The sequence below is a fragment of the Pteropus medius genome, unplaced genomic scaffold, assembly GCF_902729225.1.
Source record: "Pteropus medius unplaced genomic scaffold, Ma_sr-lr_union100, whole genome shotgun sequence".
Lineage (NCBI taxonomy): Eukaryota > Metazoa > Chordata > Mammalia > Chiroptera > Pteropodidae > Pteropus > Pteropus medius.
The window spans coordinates 28,967,654-28,985,403 of NW_024340696.1; the positions used below are offsets into that span (position 1 = coordinate 28,967,654).

Sequence of the window (17,750 nt, forward strand, 5' to 3'; positions counted from 1 at the left end):
CCTATAAATTCTCCCCAAAGACTCCATAAGTGAAAATAGGTCAATTCAAACTTCTGATCCCCACCAATATAACTTTAAATTTAAAAATTTTTAATGAAAACATTTAGATTTTAATTATTGTCATTATCTTAATCATTTATTTCATTTATTCACTTCTTTATCAAGTATTTATGATGATGAGGAAAAGACAACACCTACACCCCAATGAGGTTTAGAGACAATGAGACAGTCATCAAATACATATAAAAAAATAAAATTATAACTGGAGTAAATATAAGAAAAGGGAATATAATTGGGAATTTTGATACAGTTGAGAAGTTAGGAAGGCTTTTTTGAGCTGAAGTAGAAAGAGGGTAGTAATAAATAAGAATGAGTAATTAACTTATTCAGAGCAAAAGGCTTGGAAATTGCTAAGGGTGGATAAGAAGGCTAGGGTAGAAGACCAGGAGAGAGATGACAGCCTGACCTAGGTTATGGTGATAGAGGTAGAGAGATTTGGGTGATTTACGAAAAAAAAGGTGATAGGACTTGGTAATGGCCTAGAAACCACATGATGGGCAGTGACGGAATTAGGTGGCTGTTACAAATAAAGCCCATGTTTCTGACTTGTGTAACTCAGTGACGGAGAGATGGTGGTACTATTCATTGAAATGAAAACTGAAAGAGGATCCTGATGGGTTTCTATTTGTGGGCACGTGTGCTGCGTGATTGGTGGTGAATGTATGCAGTGAGATCATGAACTAAGTTAAAAAAAAAAATACTGACCTTGTGGTACCTTTGAGCATTCAAGTAGAAATGCCAAATAGGCAGCTGGATATAGTGTTCTGAAGCTTAAAGAGAGTTCTGAATGAAAATTTAAATTTGTGAGTTATCTGTAGTAATCCTGTGGGCAGGAATTAGATCATTTAGGGACAGAATATAGAATTAAGGGTATAGAAGGCTTAAGGCTAAGCCTTAATAAATTCCAACATTTAGATGAGAATGAGATTAAAAAAAAAAAAAGCAAGTAGGAAGAAACAGAGGAGTAGGAGAAAAGCCAGGGGTAGAAGGAGCTCTAAGAAGGAAGGTACAGACAAAGGACAATGGTTGCTTAAAGGGCATGTGATAGGAAGACTGAAAAACATCCATAGGCTTTAGCTACATGCAAGAGATATTCTGATGAAATGGTGGGGGCAGAATCTAGGTTAAGAGTGGGCTGAGAAAGAGCAGAAGGTAAAGAAATGGAGTTGTCAAATTAGAGAAATCTTTTGAGAAATCCTGCTTTGAAGGAGAGGAAAAAGTAGAAGCTGGCAGATGTAAGGTAAAGCAGTTGTTGGCTTTGCTTCTATCTTAAAGCATGGGAGAGACATGGGTATATATTAATGGGAAAGTGAGAATGGGAAAAATCAAGTTGAGAAGAAGGTAAGGTTTCTGAGAGGGCTCTTCTAAGTTCATCCAGAAGCCAGAAGATAGGATGAAAGCAGATGTAAATAAATTTCACAGCAGAAAGATAAAAGTTTCCATGTGATGATGTCTTTCCAAGATGAGATAAAATAACAATACTCTCATTAGCTGAGCTAAAATTTCATTTAAAAAGGCTTTATTTTTATTAACATAGTCTGTTGTTTTCATTTCTAATCTTTGAAGAACAATTATGGAGTCTCTCTGTGATTTATAACTTACCTGTTGATAAAGGGCTAAAGCCAGTTCCTTCAGGAAGCCTTTCCCGAAGTTTTTTCTGTATAATTGGTGTACTATGAAGGCAAAGCGATTCACACATCCCAGTTCTTGCCCTAACGTTAATGGGAGATACTACTAAAGGCTCCTGAGGCTCACTGCAAGGGCTTTTCTGTATACTGTCTTTTACTGGCTTTAAGAAGTTTTCAATAGTCAGGGAACATAGTTCCTCTACTGATGAGGGTATGTCATCTCCATTCAATGTTTTGGAATCTGGGGATGCTGCCTGTTGCCAGGGTGGAATTACTGGAGAATCAGAGGAGCTATAACTAACATAACAGTCATCATCATCACCTTCATCTTTCTCAGGATCATTTGTAGAAGCAACCAGTGGCAGCATCTGACTTTCACTTGCAGTTTGACTGCATTCTGTGGTTGGCACTTGTAAAGCAATCTGAGCGTTATCAACATCTTCCTTGGTATGTGCTGTAGTGGGGAGAATATGTGGAGTTGTATCCATTTTTGGAGGCACTACAGGTTTGTCATCTGGGTTAACCGAAGAGCTGAATTTCTCAGCGGATTTTACAACACCAGTTGGCTCAGTTTTAGACAGTTTCTTGGAACGTACATATTCTTCTTTGGCTTGAAGCCACGCTTGAACCAGTTGTCGACTTGGGGCACATTTGCAAGGCATAATCACAATTTTCTTATCTTCAACCATTTTATGGCTATCACTTGACTCTTTATTGACAAATCCTTGGCCATTACGAAGAGGTGACCCTGGTCTTGGATTCTGAGTCATTGCAGAGAATGCTGTTTTCCACAGACGAAGTCCTTCCAAGGAAAAGTCTCCCTCAAACTCAGCTAGATCATTTGGAAGTCGAGTTTCTACCATGAGAAGCCGTCCACCGATCTCCCTGTAAACAACATATTTTAGAACAACTGTTTTGTGTCAAAGAGCAATTACCAAAATATTTAGCTTCCTATCCTAGAGATTTTTTAAGTTCCTAGTGGAGTCTTAAAAATGCCCATCTCTTTCTTCCTTTTCCATACCCCCTACATACAATTATTTTATACAGGTACACTCTATCTTCAATCTCAATATGCTTTCCCTCACAGGTACATGACTATAAATTAATTTCTTTTGGAAGATCATCATTAATACCAATGAAACCTTCTTTTCTTCAAGGAGATGGCGCAAACTTATCAGATTCCCTTTCTCTATTCATTTCAAATAATTTCTCATTACCACCACATATCAACAAAAACAATGGAAGAATTTATCATTGGAGACCACATCCCCGGATTTTATCTATAGCCTCTTTCTACATTCTCTAGAATCTATAGTAGTTTAGCAAAGCCAGTCAATTCATACAAATCTTTGTGTCCCCATCTGATTCCCTCAAACTCTGAAAACACACACACAATTGAGGTAAATTACCATAATTCTTTCTCACCTTTACATGGCAAGGTTGAACACTATCATAAGAACATAGGAGTCGGCAGAGTCCACAGGATGCATACCTTTCATGCTACTAATAGATATGTATGTGGGGAATCACTAATTAAAAGGTAGCCTGGTTTAGTTTCAAATAGTTATAAATATTAAACTAAATCTTTCTTTAACATAATCCATTGGTGCTATTTCTGCCTTCTGCAGCAACATGTCTAGTTTTCCTTCCTTACGATATGTCTTTCATGGATATGAAGATAGTTCTTAGTTTTTTCAATTACTTTTCTTAGGGTATGGTTTCCCAGATGTCCTGGTCGTTCTCTAAATAAAACTTAAAGAACTAGATTCATGTTTTCCGATTTGGAGCTAAAGGAAGAGCATGAGGGTTAACTTTTCCCCTTTTCATAAAGATTCTGGTCCCTTCCAGTTAACCATAACCAGGATCTAGCACGTTCCCTGCGTCCACCTCTCAACCACATGGAAAATTAAAAGTGGAATGATTGCTACCGACGGAACTGAGTACATATGCTATGTGACAATACCCAACTTAATACTTTGATACAGAAATCATAATAAACCTCAAGATAAAAAACTGGTGAGGCATAGTAGATTCAGCTTTCTTGAACATTGTCAGCAGCATGCTAATTGCTACAACTCATCTCATAAGATATATCAAGAGCCTTAAATTTTGTAGTAATCTTACTTTTAGGGCCACAAGAAAAAACTCCAAAATATAAGAAATAGTTTATGAAGAAGATACTAACCACTTTAATTAGAGAAACAGAGAATGATCTTTCTGTCCAATAATATACATAATAGAATGTTACGCAGCTATTAAAATGATGTTTCATGAAACTCATAAATTTATAAAATCTTATAAACGTAAAGTGAATAATGAATTTGAATATAATACTGTGACTATGACTACATTTCATAAAACAAAATAAAAACTATATATATTTTTAAAAACGAAGAAAACATGTTAAAATATTATTAGTGATTGTCACTAGGTAGAGAAATGGTGTGATTTTTATGTCTTTTATATTTCCTAAGTTTTCTTAATGAATACAGATTTATATTAAAACACCAAACTGTTTTTCAAAAATGACTATCATCCTATTTCAGCTGCAGAACGAGTGTCAAAGTTAGACAATTAACTGCAATACAGAGTTAATGACTAGCACCTAATAAGTTAACTAAGAATTAAAAAGATGTGAAAGGTAAGGCAGAAAATAATACTTTGATTACTGATAGTCGAACGCTCCCAAATAATGGAAACTAATGTCTAAGAAACAGACATTCATATATATTGGCAGGAGAGTCTTATTCATGTTAAAAGATCACATGAGGGACTAAGCAAAACAAAACAAAAAAACAAACTATAAAACTGTGTGTTAGAAAGTGAGGGGGTGGGGAGGGGAATGTTTGTCCTTTACTTCAAATCCTTAGAGGAGGGAAGACGTACCCTATATTTATGATCATTTTTTCTTACCTCTTTCTTAGCTGGACTCCTGTAGGAATTATTGCTAATATGCTTGGTAAAAGCCTAGCATTCATTGTGTCTTTTTTACTAGGGTCAGGAACACAATGCTGCTAAAGGTCAGTGCATACATGCATGCGGCCTCTTGCCTTAGTAGGATCTTCATATCTCTTTCCACCATTTAGACTAAGTAGGGCCTGCCTCAGTAGTTCTAGCTAACCTCCTCTGCTTCTGACTGGTTGACTGAAATGAACTGCCTCTCTCTGCAACAGGTTAGGCAAATGGGATCAAAGACACAGGGGACAGGACAAAGAACCACTCTTAAACCTCCTGGATTAAGTCATGTTCCCTAATTTAGCTCTTAAGATATGCTCTACCTTGGTGATGCAGGTAGTACAAGACACCTACTTAACTACTAGTTTATAAATAAACGAGCACTCTGATTCCTGCCCATTTTGCTATTGGCTATGTGTATGTGTCTGTCACTTCTCTGAAAAGATTCTTAAAAGAAAGAAGAGATAATGGGAGGTTAAGTCCATCTTGTACCCTTAAATAACTATATAAACTAACAATAGTAACAGTATGACTAAAAATGCTGGCAACATGAAAAGAAAGTGGTATATAATAGAAACAAATCTTCATTACATATATCATAAGAGTACCTAAATTATGTGTATGCTCATTTTCAAACACTTTTAAAACAGTTTTTTAAAAATTGTAAATTTTCCATTTTAGAAATAAATACCATCTTAAAATGATAATTATAATACTTCTAAAGTATTATCACATCTGTCTAATTTGTCATCATGTCACAGTTAAGCCTCTGCATCTCTAATCCTTAAGGGAGATAGTGTTAAATAATAGATCTAAGACCAACACTCATCAACTTAAATAAATTTCTCTAGGTGTAACCACTAGAAATTCACCTAGTCTGAATTTTCTTTTTAAATTATTTTTTATTTTTATTTATTTTTGAATTTTCTTAATAAGTCCATAATTATCAATAGCTTTCACAATGATATACTAACAAATGCAGTATCACAATCAGAAAAGTAGCAGTCAGGTACCAAATGTTGTTACCTTTTATATACATTACCTATTATATACATTATAATTATTCAGAGTGACCCAAGGAGAAAATATAATTCTGATTACCTGGGCTTTTCTGGTACATCAGAAGGATTACTGCAAAATGGTTCCTGGTAAACAGTTTCTGAAAGGTCATGATCCAACAAAGTTGCCATAATTTCTTCCCTACTAGGTGGAGACATAAGTGGTTTCAGAATGTGAGCAGTTCGAGGGGTGAAACTGCCATTTTTCGATTGTGAGGGAGAGCTGGTAGACCTTGGTGAACTATCAGGAGTTGGTGTCAATATATCATTATTTCTTGAAACATACAATTCTAAATCTTCAGAGGCTGCATCCACAAGTTCACCATCAGGGGAGGAGAGTATTGTAGTAAAAGAGGTATTGACTGAGTCAAGAGACTGTCCCATTTCTTCTCTGGTATGATCTTGAATCCAATCTGAATTGCCAGGCTGTGAGAGGCTAAAAAACACTTCTTTACTTACTGAACTCCTACTCAATCTGGATTTTTCATTTAGACAGTCCTCTGCCTGCTGGACACAGAAAGAATCCCTTATTGAATTAGACCGAGTTGTTAGAGGATGAAAGCTGTTTTTCCACTGGTTGTGGCGATGATTCTCATTGCTCTCTATAGATGATTTCTCGAACAGTTCAGGACTTAGAGTGCCGGATCTAATCCAAGAGGTTGAGTCTGAGGCATGATGTTTGTCTTCATCACACTTCTGGTTATCATGACTTAAAAACTCAGTTTTTTCTATAGTTTGTCCTGGGAAAAGATCCTGAACTGCATCACTTAGGAACTTCTGAGGCAAATTCTGATCAGCGGGGACAAACTGACTTCCAGAGTAAAAGCTACAAAATCCAGTTTGACCAATTGTATTAATATCAAAATTATAATTATGTTCAGGAGACAAGCTATCTTCAAGTGAATAACAACTTTCAAAACCTGGATCTGAAAAAAAGATGGGACTGTCATCTGATAGGGAGTTCTCCAACTGGCCAGAGTTTTGTAAATTTAGGGAGTCTACTTTAAGAAGTTTGGGGATTTTTTCTTTAGGTTTCGTACTTCTGGGAGTTCGAGGTTTTCTTGGAGATGTTACTGATCGTGTTCGTTTAATTGTTTTGTTATGCTCATGGGAAATAGAAATATTTTTGTTTGGTTGATGTTTATTAGATAATGAGTCTTGCATAATATCTGCATTTTGTGCTTTCTGCTGTCTTTTCTGTAACAATTCTTTTAGAACTGCCAGTCCAGACTGTCCTTCGCCAAAGGCTGAAGGTGTTGACACATTTTGATTTTTACACTGAGAAAGTGCTTTGGTTTGTGAAACTGCTTCTGACGGTGACCTTTGTTTTACCCTTTCAGGTTTAAAATTTGACATACCTAAAATAAAGCCCCTTTGTTTTTGCTCCCATGCTATTTGTTTGATTGGACTTCTCAAGGAAGTTACAAAGCAATTATTAGGCATTTGGCTTTCCTCTGAAGCTGCATTTCCTGGAGAACAAGTTTCACTGTGCTTTGACTGTTCTGCCATGCACACAATCTGCTGCTGACTGTCTTTGCAATGCAAAACATTAGGGGCATACGCCGGGTCTGGCTTTGATTCTAGGGAATTACAACATTCATTTAACTTTCCGATAGATGACAAATAGTTCTTTTGAATATTTGCATTCTCTTCTGTCTTTGGAGACATTATACCCGAAGATATCTGTTTATTCTGTGCTACCTGAGACAAATGGTTGGAAAGGTCAAATATATTTTTTTGAATCAAGGTTGATTCCTTTAGAGTAAACAAAGCACTCTGATTATGAGACCTCTGAACATTAACTTTTGAGATTCCAGGTCCCAAAGAATTACAAACGAGTGATGAATGCAAATCGTCTCGTGAACTGGGGAATGTCTGCAAATCTACCGGCTTCTTGCTTTCTAAGAAAGAAGAAAAGCAGCCAGATAAATTCTGTTGTGCATGAATTCCAGCGGTTTGGGGAGCTGAAAGGGGATGATCTATAGCAGAGCCCATTAGTGACATATCTTTCTGTTTAAAAAGCAGTTGAGAGCCTTCAGAACTATTTGAGGTCTCAGACACATTCTGATGTTTCAGCACAAACTTAACTTCAGCACCAGGCTGAGATTTTATTTTTTCCTCTTTAAGTGTTATGTGCTTTCTCGATGCTTTCTTATTTTTTTGTTTCTGTTTTGCTCTCGGTTTCTTTTTTCCATCATCTACTAGTTTATTTGTCTGATTTCGTTTGTTCCTTTTCTTAGTAACTACAGAGGGGTTAACAAGCTTTGTTTTTGACTTCTTCACCTGTGCTCTTGCTCGACTGTTTTTTTCTATACGAGGATTAACAGTCCTACTATTATATGCATTAGGACCCTTAAAAATCATTGCTTCTTTATTTGCAGCAGCTATAATTTCTTCAGCTCTTGGATCTGTGGGAGACCAGCAGCGAGGTGGAGACGAATTTATGGGACTTGTGCTTCTCTCAGAAAGAAAACCTAGTTTAGACATAACATCACTATAATTCAAGTCACAGTCTTCGGTTTCAGCATTATAAGATGGTGAGGGAGGAGAGAGAATAGCATGTGACCGTTTTTTCCTGAAAGACAAAGTTCTTTTAATATTTTCACTATTTGTCCTTTGTTGCTTACCAGTTTTTTTCTTAGCAGACTTATGTTTTGTTTTTCTTCTGTGACTTTTCTTTGGTGTTAGTGGATAAATAGGATATTTGGTTGCAGGGGAGTCAGGAACTTTTGGCCAAAAATCCTTCAAAGGTGCGAGCTTTTTATATAGTTCCAGTTTTTCCTCTGTTAATATTACTTGTTTTTCTTTAGAGTCTATTTTTCCTAACTTCACAAGCATATTTTTTCTCCCTCTAAATCTATTAATAATAATATACTTTATAATGACAGGGGGCAACTTTTTAGACATTTTTCTTCGTTTTCGAGATTTAAGAGTTCCATCTAAACTTTCACCAATTTCCACAGGATGAGGTAGGCTAATTTTTGAGTTGTGTGTTACAAAACTTGACTCACTATCTTCAGTCTCATAATTTACCTTGCGTTTGGCTCTAAGTGTATATTTATTTCCATATAATCCAAAGGACTGCTCAGTTTCTAAGGTTCCATCTCCAAAGTGACAGTCTATAAAACTGTCTGTAGGTGTTTTAGTTTCAAAAGCTCCACGGGTGACTTTAATTAAATCACTGGCCAATACATTATTCTTCTCAGAATTGCTATTACAGCATTATTTTGTATACAATTATCTTTTGTAGATCCACTCTCACTAGTTTTGGCAGAAGTCTCTTGATGACCTATAAGTTTCTTTTTATTCATTTTTAACCGGGGCTGTTTATTACTGGGTTGTAGTTTATATGTGACAGGAGAGAGTTTCTGTGGTCTACTGAGACAATTAGAAAGAACAACACTGGGAAAAAACATATAATGTGCTGCTTGCTGGCTGAGGTTTGGCTTTTCTGTTTTATGCTCTTGAAATTCTTCATATCTAATTTTAAGTTTATTTAGTCCACTTTCATCAGCAATGCTATCGAGAGAATGTACCATAGTTCTATTCTCCCCTGAGCATGATAACAATTCACAATTTTCAGTTAATGATGAAGGGAATAAACTATTTAGAGCTGTGCTGTTTCCTTTTTCATTTCCTTCACAAGATGATTTATTTTTTGAATGACTTAAGTCAGTAAAGTTGAAAGAATTTTTGCTCAATGCACTTTCGCTAGTGTGACGGTTCATATGTATATAGGGGGCTTCCTTATCAGCTTTTCTGATGTTTGTATACTTTCTACTTGGTACTTGTCTTGTAACAGATGGAATATCTTCTTCATAATCAAAAATACTACTTTCACAGGAAGATACTGGGGGGATATCTTTCTTATTACTTTCTTTATGAGAGTTTTCTGAATGAACAGTACTGCTTAAAGATCTAGGGTATTTCATAGAGTAAGTGCTTTCATTTGTAAAAGAAGCAACTGAATGATCTCGATCTTTTTCTATGTTGTTTGGCTGTGAAAGGTCTTCAATTAAATCTTCCTTGTTCAAAACGTGGGAAGAAAGGGCACTTGTGTGTTTACACTGAAAGGTAATCTTAGCAGAAGATGAGGGTTCTAATATAGCAGCATCTTTGTGAAAAATGGAAGGTTTTACTGATAGCTTGCTTGTCGCAATCACAGAAGAGTGGGTTCTAGAATTTTCATTGTTCAATGGATTGTCTGAAAGGGGGGAAAAGAATTAATTTCACTTCCACTCTTAATTTAAAAAATATTTTCTCACGATATTATCACCATGAAAGAAATTATATGAAATTAAGTCTGTATGTTTATTATGGTTATCTTAACAAAAAGATTACTCCTAACATTAGGATAAGAACTCAAGGATAAACAAGAGTTAGTTACATTTAAAATAGTCATTATCTTAAACAAATATTCCTTTGATCATAAATAGGTTATATTAATATTCAGTGGCTTTTAGAATAGGGAAAATACTGTGACCTTTAAAACTTTTCATAAAATATGCTTCTTTCCACCATCACTGTAATAAGCTGAGCATATTATAGTTTCTTATGCAAGTTAAAGTTTAAATTAATGATTAACAAGTGTTATAATCTTGAAAATGACAAAGAATTCTATATCTACATTTTTTCAAAAGAAAAAATTCTGTAGAAGGACAAAACCTAACAATATTGTTATAGCCTCAATCAGCCAAGTATATAGGAAGTATAATTACAGCTCCAAAATCAACTATATTTCAGCCTCTAAATTATGAAATGCTCAGAGTACACTTGTATACTTACCACTATTTTCATCTGCAGTTCCATCTAACTGAGGTATAGAAAGATTGGCTAGAAGCAAACTGTTATTACTCCATTCCATTTCTTCTTCTGAAGATGAATCATCTTCTTCGGTTGAGCTCCTATAGGTATTTCGACACAGTGATCTAGAGAATATTAAGATTCATTAGTGAGTATGATCATTAAGAAAATACATGTCAGACTAAAATAATTTGCCCAATTTGATACTATAGTAGTAAAACTGAATAAAAAAGATCTGAAAATTACAATTTAAAAAAAAGCAGCTTTACTTTGCTCCAGTATCATGTCTTACAAAAAGTTATTGTAAATAGATTTTATAATCCCTTTCATATGAGCTAGAAGACACCATCATTCCTGTACTCAAAGCTCTACAATATCCTGAATTACAAAATCTAATCATGTTCGTATATTCTCCCCTTTATCCTATCATTTTATACACACACACACACACACACACACACACACACACACACACACACAGCTTAAGAGAACATGGTAATTTAAAAAAAAGCGGCATCTGGCATATTTTAAAAAGTCTCCATAAATATATAATCACTACATTATGAATTGGAAAAAACAAATGATAAGGTGAGCTAAGGGGTATTTAGGTTAGGGCTAAAAGAAGAATAACAGCAATCAAAGAGGGGCTAGGAAGTAGTAAAGGTATTAAGTCAATCCAGTAGTGGCTATATAGTAGGATTACTAAGAAATTCAGATGGACTGTTAAGTCCAGATGGAGACTCTCTTTAAAGTTTATCTCATATAGATGAAAAATTTTCACTAGATCCTGGCTTGATACTTTCCCTTCTATCTGGCTGGGCGAACTTTCTAACCATACCCAATTTGTTCTTTCTCTTGTTTCAAGAATTTGAAAATACCCCTTTATTATACATGGAATAGTTTCTCCATTAAGCCTTTGCCAAATCACAATTTGTCCTAAAATTATTCTTTTAAGAGCTCAAAGAGTTATTAGAGGTCATCTGGTCCAACTTTCTATCCCATGCAAAACCTCATTTTTAATACATCCAACACAGCCTCTGCTTTTACATTCTCAGTATAAGGGGCCTGCTGTCACACAGGGTAATCTTTTCCATAGTTAGTGGCTCCAATTGTTAGTAATTTTCTTCCTATGTTATACAAAAATCTCTTTCCAATTTCCGAACATTCTTCCTGCTTTTGTCCTCTGTAGCCATATATAGCAGGTCTATGCCATTTTCCACATTATAACCTTTAAAATATTTGAAGGTATTTATCATTTGTCCCATAATTCCTCTCTAGTTAGACCTAACTACCTATTTTTTCTACTGATCTTCAAAAGGTACAGAATTCACAGATCCTTCTAGTTTTCTTCTTCTTTCTTTACTTTTTCAATATTCTTAAAATATGGTACATTCTCAAGGCAGAATATAACATCCAATATACAAGAAGAATTAAAGACTCTTTTTCTAGATACTATACTTCTATTATTCAATCTCTCTAATATACATTTATAAAATGTTTAGATTTGTTTTCCCAAGGTTTATCTGTGCATGGTTTTCAGAGAATTGGTCCAAAGAACACACAAACATTAATTATTCATGGAATAAACCCTGCCTATTATTTTAAACAGGCTGGTAACAAGTAAATAATAACTTTGAATGTGTATCTATTTAATATAGGTATAAAAATATAAACTAAACAAGATATAATCTAAAAAACTGGAGAAGTGCTAATGATACACTGAAAAAAATCAAAGAGACAATACCAAAATAAAAAAAGGAGAGAAGAAAAAAACAAGTGGAACAAGTAAAATGATACAAAACCAGTAGGAACATCAAATAGTCAACAAACTTGGCTAAAATATGAAAGAAGTAATCAAATTTATTACAGCAAGACAAATACATCAAATAAATACTATAACTATTCTATTAATAAAATCCAAACTCTGTTAGAATAACATTATCTTGGTTACAGCTGGTAGCCATAATAAAATTCACCATTTAAACAAACATACACTACTTATTGTGCTCTTAATAAAGTAATATCCATGGATCCCCCACAGAAATTGTTAAGCCCATAATAAATTGAAGGTCTATTTAGTCTATACTTGTAAAGTTAACTGGTTGAACCTAAACATATCACTCTCTATTAGGTTTCGCTTATTTACTTTCAAGATATTTTTGAATCTATATTCTGTCATCCAATGAATTACCAATGTCCAATATTTGTGACCATCTCAATCCAATCTAGAAAAATACTTGGCATACAGCAAGCATTTAAGTGGTTTTTGAATGCAAAATCATGTAAATTCTGTGAACCCATCTAATCTCACAACGGCCATGTACTCTCCTCCATAAGGATGTTATGTAAGAATTTGTTAAATGCCTACCTGAAATCAAGACTCAATACGATTATTACATTTCCCTAGTAAGTAACCATATTTAAAAAGGATATAAAGACAGTAGAGCATAACTTGAATTCATGAAGGGTCCTGATAATCTCTGCTTCCCATTCTGAGTGCCCACAAAGTGTTTGTTTAATTATCATAGTCACCATCCCTAGGAGAACAGGACTGGAAGCAAGGAGACCAGTTAAAAAGTGAATCATAGTATTCTAGATGAATGGTAATGAAGGACTAAACTAGGATATGTTGGGAAGGAGGAGGATGAAGAATAGAACAGAGGCTATGGAAACAGAGTTGACTCATAGGGCTTAACGCAAAACAGGGGTGTAAAGGAGGGCAAATCAAATGTGATAGTGAAATTCCAAATTTCCAGAAGTTGTTGGGTCAAGTGGTATCATTACAGAAATAAGGAACAAAGAAACAAGAACGAAACCATGTTATAGCATTGTCTATTATCATTTAGGCTTGACTATGCTCCAAAGGAGGTTGATGTGTTGAGGCACCACTGCCCTACAGGATATTTCATGAAAAGAGTTACACAGTTTATAGGAAAAAAAAAAAATAGACAAAACAATGGACAGAATCGCTACAAAGATTAGAAAATATTAGCAAAAAGCATTTTATGACACTGTTGAGTGCAAATTGATTAAGAAATCAAACACTGATTCTGTTTGGACTAGGTAAAATTCGGTCTTCAATGGTCAAGGGGCTAAGTCTTTGAAAGATTTATCACAGTGGCATCAAAGGGAACTGAGTATATGAAAGTAGAAAGAAGGTATGAAATACTTTACAGATTTGGAATTTCTTATTCATAGAATGAAAATGGGAATCTTTGTTGGAGCATATTTAAAAGAGAGAGTTCTGATTTATACCCAGATAATAGGAGAAGGAGTCAGAAATTTTATTTTTTACATTAGGTAGCACTGAGAAATTAGAGAAATATTTCATATATATGTAATATACATGTACATATGTAATATAGATGTGTCAATATAATATATGGATTAACCTTTCACCTTTCAATAATGACTTTGAAAGGATGAAAATTTCAAATGTAGACGTTAGACGTTTTAGTATTGCCTACAGAAGTTTAAAGAAGAGGAATATTCATTGTTTCAGGCTCAGAAGCCTAATTTTTTCTACACACAGAGCATATAGCTCAGGGGCAGATTCAAACCAAACAAACTCACAAGAGACTGATTTAGTGCCATCATATTCATTTACCTTGAGAAATGAACCAGAATACCAGTGTCTGCTTCTGAGACCGACTTGTTTGCCTACTTAACTTAGTTACTGATTTATAACATTTAAATCCTTCAGTATAATCCGAACTAGAAGTCATTTTTTGTCTTCAAGTTGACTCTGTAACTGTTGCTCCAGCCCAGAAACAGTTTAACTCTCAGAGGGCATTCTTTTTTTCCAAATTCTGGGATATGGAGGTATGTCTACTTTGCCCCATTCATTACCCATGCATATTAATACTACCTATATAAACAGATGACTTCTAAAAGATCAAGGGGGAAGAGGGAACTGGAAGAAGGTGGTTAAAAGGCACAAACTTCCATTTATAAGATAAATAGGCACTAGGGATGTAATATACAACATGATGACTACAGACAGTTACCACTGCTGCATGACATATTAAAATAACTGAAATGACAAAACTTACCTCTTTTTGGCACAACGTTCTTCAATATTGCTGTCCCATCTCTGAGACATGACCAAACTAAGCTCCATTTCTTCTTTTTCAATTTGTGGTTCATTTTCTTCATCATCGCTATTTTGGGGATTTCTAGTGTTTCCAAAGGAACAACATGGCGATGACATCCTATTTCTTTCGCCCCGATATCCATCATTTTCCAAACCAGCAAGAAGATGTACTAGAGCCTCATCAGGACTACTGTCCACTATAAAACAAGTAAAGTATAACCGACTGAATAACTTCAGTTTTCTAAATAATTCAACAATTCACATCAATTATAAAACAACGACAAAATCATAAATGCTGGCATATGCTGAAAAAAACAGAGCTGGTACAAAGACTTATATGTGTTGATGTAGTTCTTCCATCAAAGTGTGATCCTTGGACTATCTGCATTAGAATGATTTTGTGTCCTTATTAAAAAGAAGATTCTCAGACCCCAACCCATAGCTACTGAATCAGAATTTCTGAGGTAGGGCTCAGGAATTGGCATTTTAACAAGCTTCCCAAGCTCTTACTGCACAATGAAGCTTGAGGAGCACTAAACCATTATGGCCACAAGTGTTCAACATAAATATAAAATATATAATAAATATATCAAGTAATGCTAAGGAAGTGCCTTAAAAAGAATATATGTAATTAACTTAGCCCTTACATAAGCTTTATTTAGCTCATGGGATAGTCAAACAAAATCTGTAGCTGAATAATACCAGAGAGCTTTGAGATACCACTTCATATGTACTATGGTTGCTAAAATCAAAGAGAGATAATAAAAAGTTTTGGCAAAGATGTGAAGAAACTGGAATCTTCATATATTGCTGATCAGAATGTAAAAAAAGGTGCAGCTGCTTTGGCAGTTGCTCAAAATATTAAATATAGAGTTACAATACGACCCAGAAATTCCACTCCTAGGTATATACCCAAGAGAAATGAAAACATATGTTTTCACAAAAACCTATACATGAATAATCATGGCATTATTTGTAATAGGCAAAAAAGTAAAAATCCAAATATCCATCAAGTGAAGAATGGATAAATGAAATATGACATACTCATATCATGAATTATTTAGCAGTAAAAAGGAATGATGTATATGATACATGCTACAACATGGATGCACCCGGAAAACATTATGCTAAGTGAAAGCCAGAAACAAAAGGTTATATGTTTCCATTTTTATGAAATACCCAAAATACGTTAATCAAGAGAAACTAGACTAGTGGTTACCAGTGGCTGAGAAGAGGGAAGAATGAGGAGTGAGTGCTAATGAGTATGGGATTTCTTTCTGGGGTGATAAAAATGTCCTGGAATTAGATAGTGGTAATGGTTGCATAACTCTATGAATATGCTAAAAATCACTGAACTGTATATGTTAGGTGAATTTTATGATATGTGAATTATCTCTCAAAAGCTATGATTTAAAAAAATCATGAAAATTTGTTCTAACCTAGTCACAATCTTTTTCTCTGTCAAATGAGATAATGTATTCCCCATTTACGAAAATATAAAGTTTCAGGTTTTCTTCGTTGATATTAAAGAAATTGGTTTGATTATGCTATCAGATATGACAAATATGTAGATATTTGCTTATAAGCACTGTTTGGGCAAAAATCCATTTCTTAAACCTAGAGTTGCAATGTTTTCGTTTTCCTGCCTCATCCTTAAAAAAATTAATATTAGCAAATTATAGATATTTGACTCTTAGATCTTTGACTAACATTGATACTGCATTTTTACAAACTTAGGCAAGGTGAAAATGAGAAACAAAGCTACTTCGTTTAATGTAAGAATCATTTTTGTACTAAGTAGAATAAAGATTTATTGAACATGCAACATTAACCTCTTCAAAGAAAAAAAAAACACCCCTTCACATACTAACTTTCACTGAAAAGTTATGGTAGAATTGTTACTTACAGAAAACTGGTGACTCACTCAGTCTTTGGGTCAAAGGCTGAAAAGTCTGACTAGTTTCCATGAGGTTCAAAATTGCTTCTTCATTAATAAGAGCTTCCTCCACTTTGTGTCTAGTGTGACCTTAATATGACAAAGAATAGAAAACATTACAGCAATGGCCTAAATTTAGTGTTTAGAATTTGTGTAAATTAGGAAGCATTAAAATATAAACTTATTTCAGATTTTGAAGTGTTAATGAAATATGTTAAATAAAAACATAATAAAACTTAAAAGCCACAGGAATATCTAAGCAGTCCCATGGAGTAATTAAAAAAAAAAACAAACAAAACCCTTGAATCTATGAATCACTAAATATTTATAATCTTTAGCTTTTTTATTCCTATCTAGTTTGTATTAGATAGTTATATTACTCTGATAAAAATCATTGCACATTAAAATATACTAAGGAAAAAGAAAAGACAAACTTATTTGATTAAAACTCTTTATTCTCTATGGCTTAAAAATTACAACTAAATTCACTGTACATTAACTTTATATTTCTCAGGAAGTTTTTACTAAAATTACAAGTCTTTCAACATGCGATTTTGATAGAAAGTCTAATGTACAGAGGGATTAAGTAATTTTAAGAAAAAAGATAAAATGAATCTTATAATCTAGTCAAAGGGAGAGAGAGAGTTTAAGAAAAGCACATAGTAGTAGAAGAAAGAAGATTATATAGCAAAAAATGGCAGGCAGTTATAAGAGCTAACTGGAAAACAGTTATTTTTTCTGCTTCCAGTATTCAGACTTCAAGTGTTTTCAACAGTTTTTAAAAGACAGTTAAAAAGCTACAGGAAGAAATATTTTCAACACATCCTAGGACATAGCTGGGCTAATAAAGAGTGTTTAATCAACATGAACAAACAACTGTGAAACAGCTCATCCCAAAACAAGACGATTGAGAGGACCCATAAAAATAAAAGCTGGTCCTGTGAATCTAATAATATAACACACAAGGCTGGCAAGAATGAGAAAAATAAAATAGAAGGCATAAATAAATTATGTTAGAAATAAAAGGGGAAGTGCCAAAAGGTAAAAGAGAAGTTAAATACTATGAACAACTTTATAACAAAAATATGGAAAAATCAGAAAAAACAAATAATTTCTTAGGAAAAACATGATATAAAACCTGATTCAAACAGAAATATAAAGCTTGAGTACACCTGTAATAATTATGGAAATTGAATTAGTAGTTTAAAATACATTCC

At 34.1% G+C, this 17,750-nt stretch overlaps 1 protein-coding gene across 1 annotated transcript in view; it reads right to left on the reverse strand.

Moving 5' to 3' along the window:
- Positions 1-17,750, reverse strand: part of REV3L (REV3 like, DNA directed polymerase zeta catalytic subunit) — a 136,691-nt gene that overhangs the window by 51,752 nt on the left and 67,189 nt on the right. The window contains 6 exon segments of the mRNA XM_039870451.1: positions 1,663-2,573; positions 5,745-8,922; positions 8,925-9,905; positions 10,487-10,629; positions 14,557-14,794; positions 16,504-16,623. Coding sequence (XP_039726385.1) covers positions 1,663-2,573; positions 5,745-8,922; positions 8,925-9,905; positions 10,487-10,629; positions 14,557-14,794; positions 16,504-16,623 — 5,571 coding nt within the window.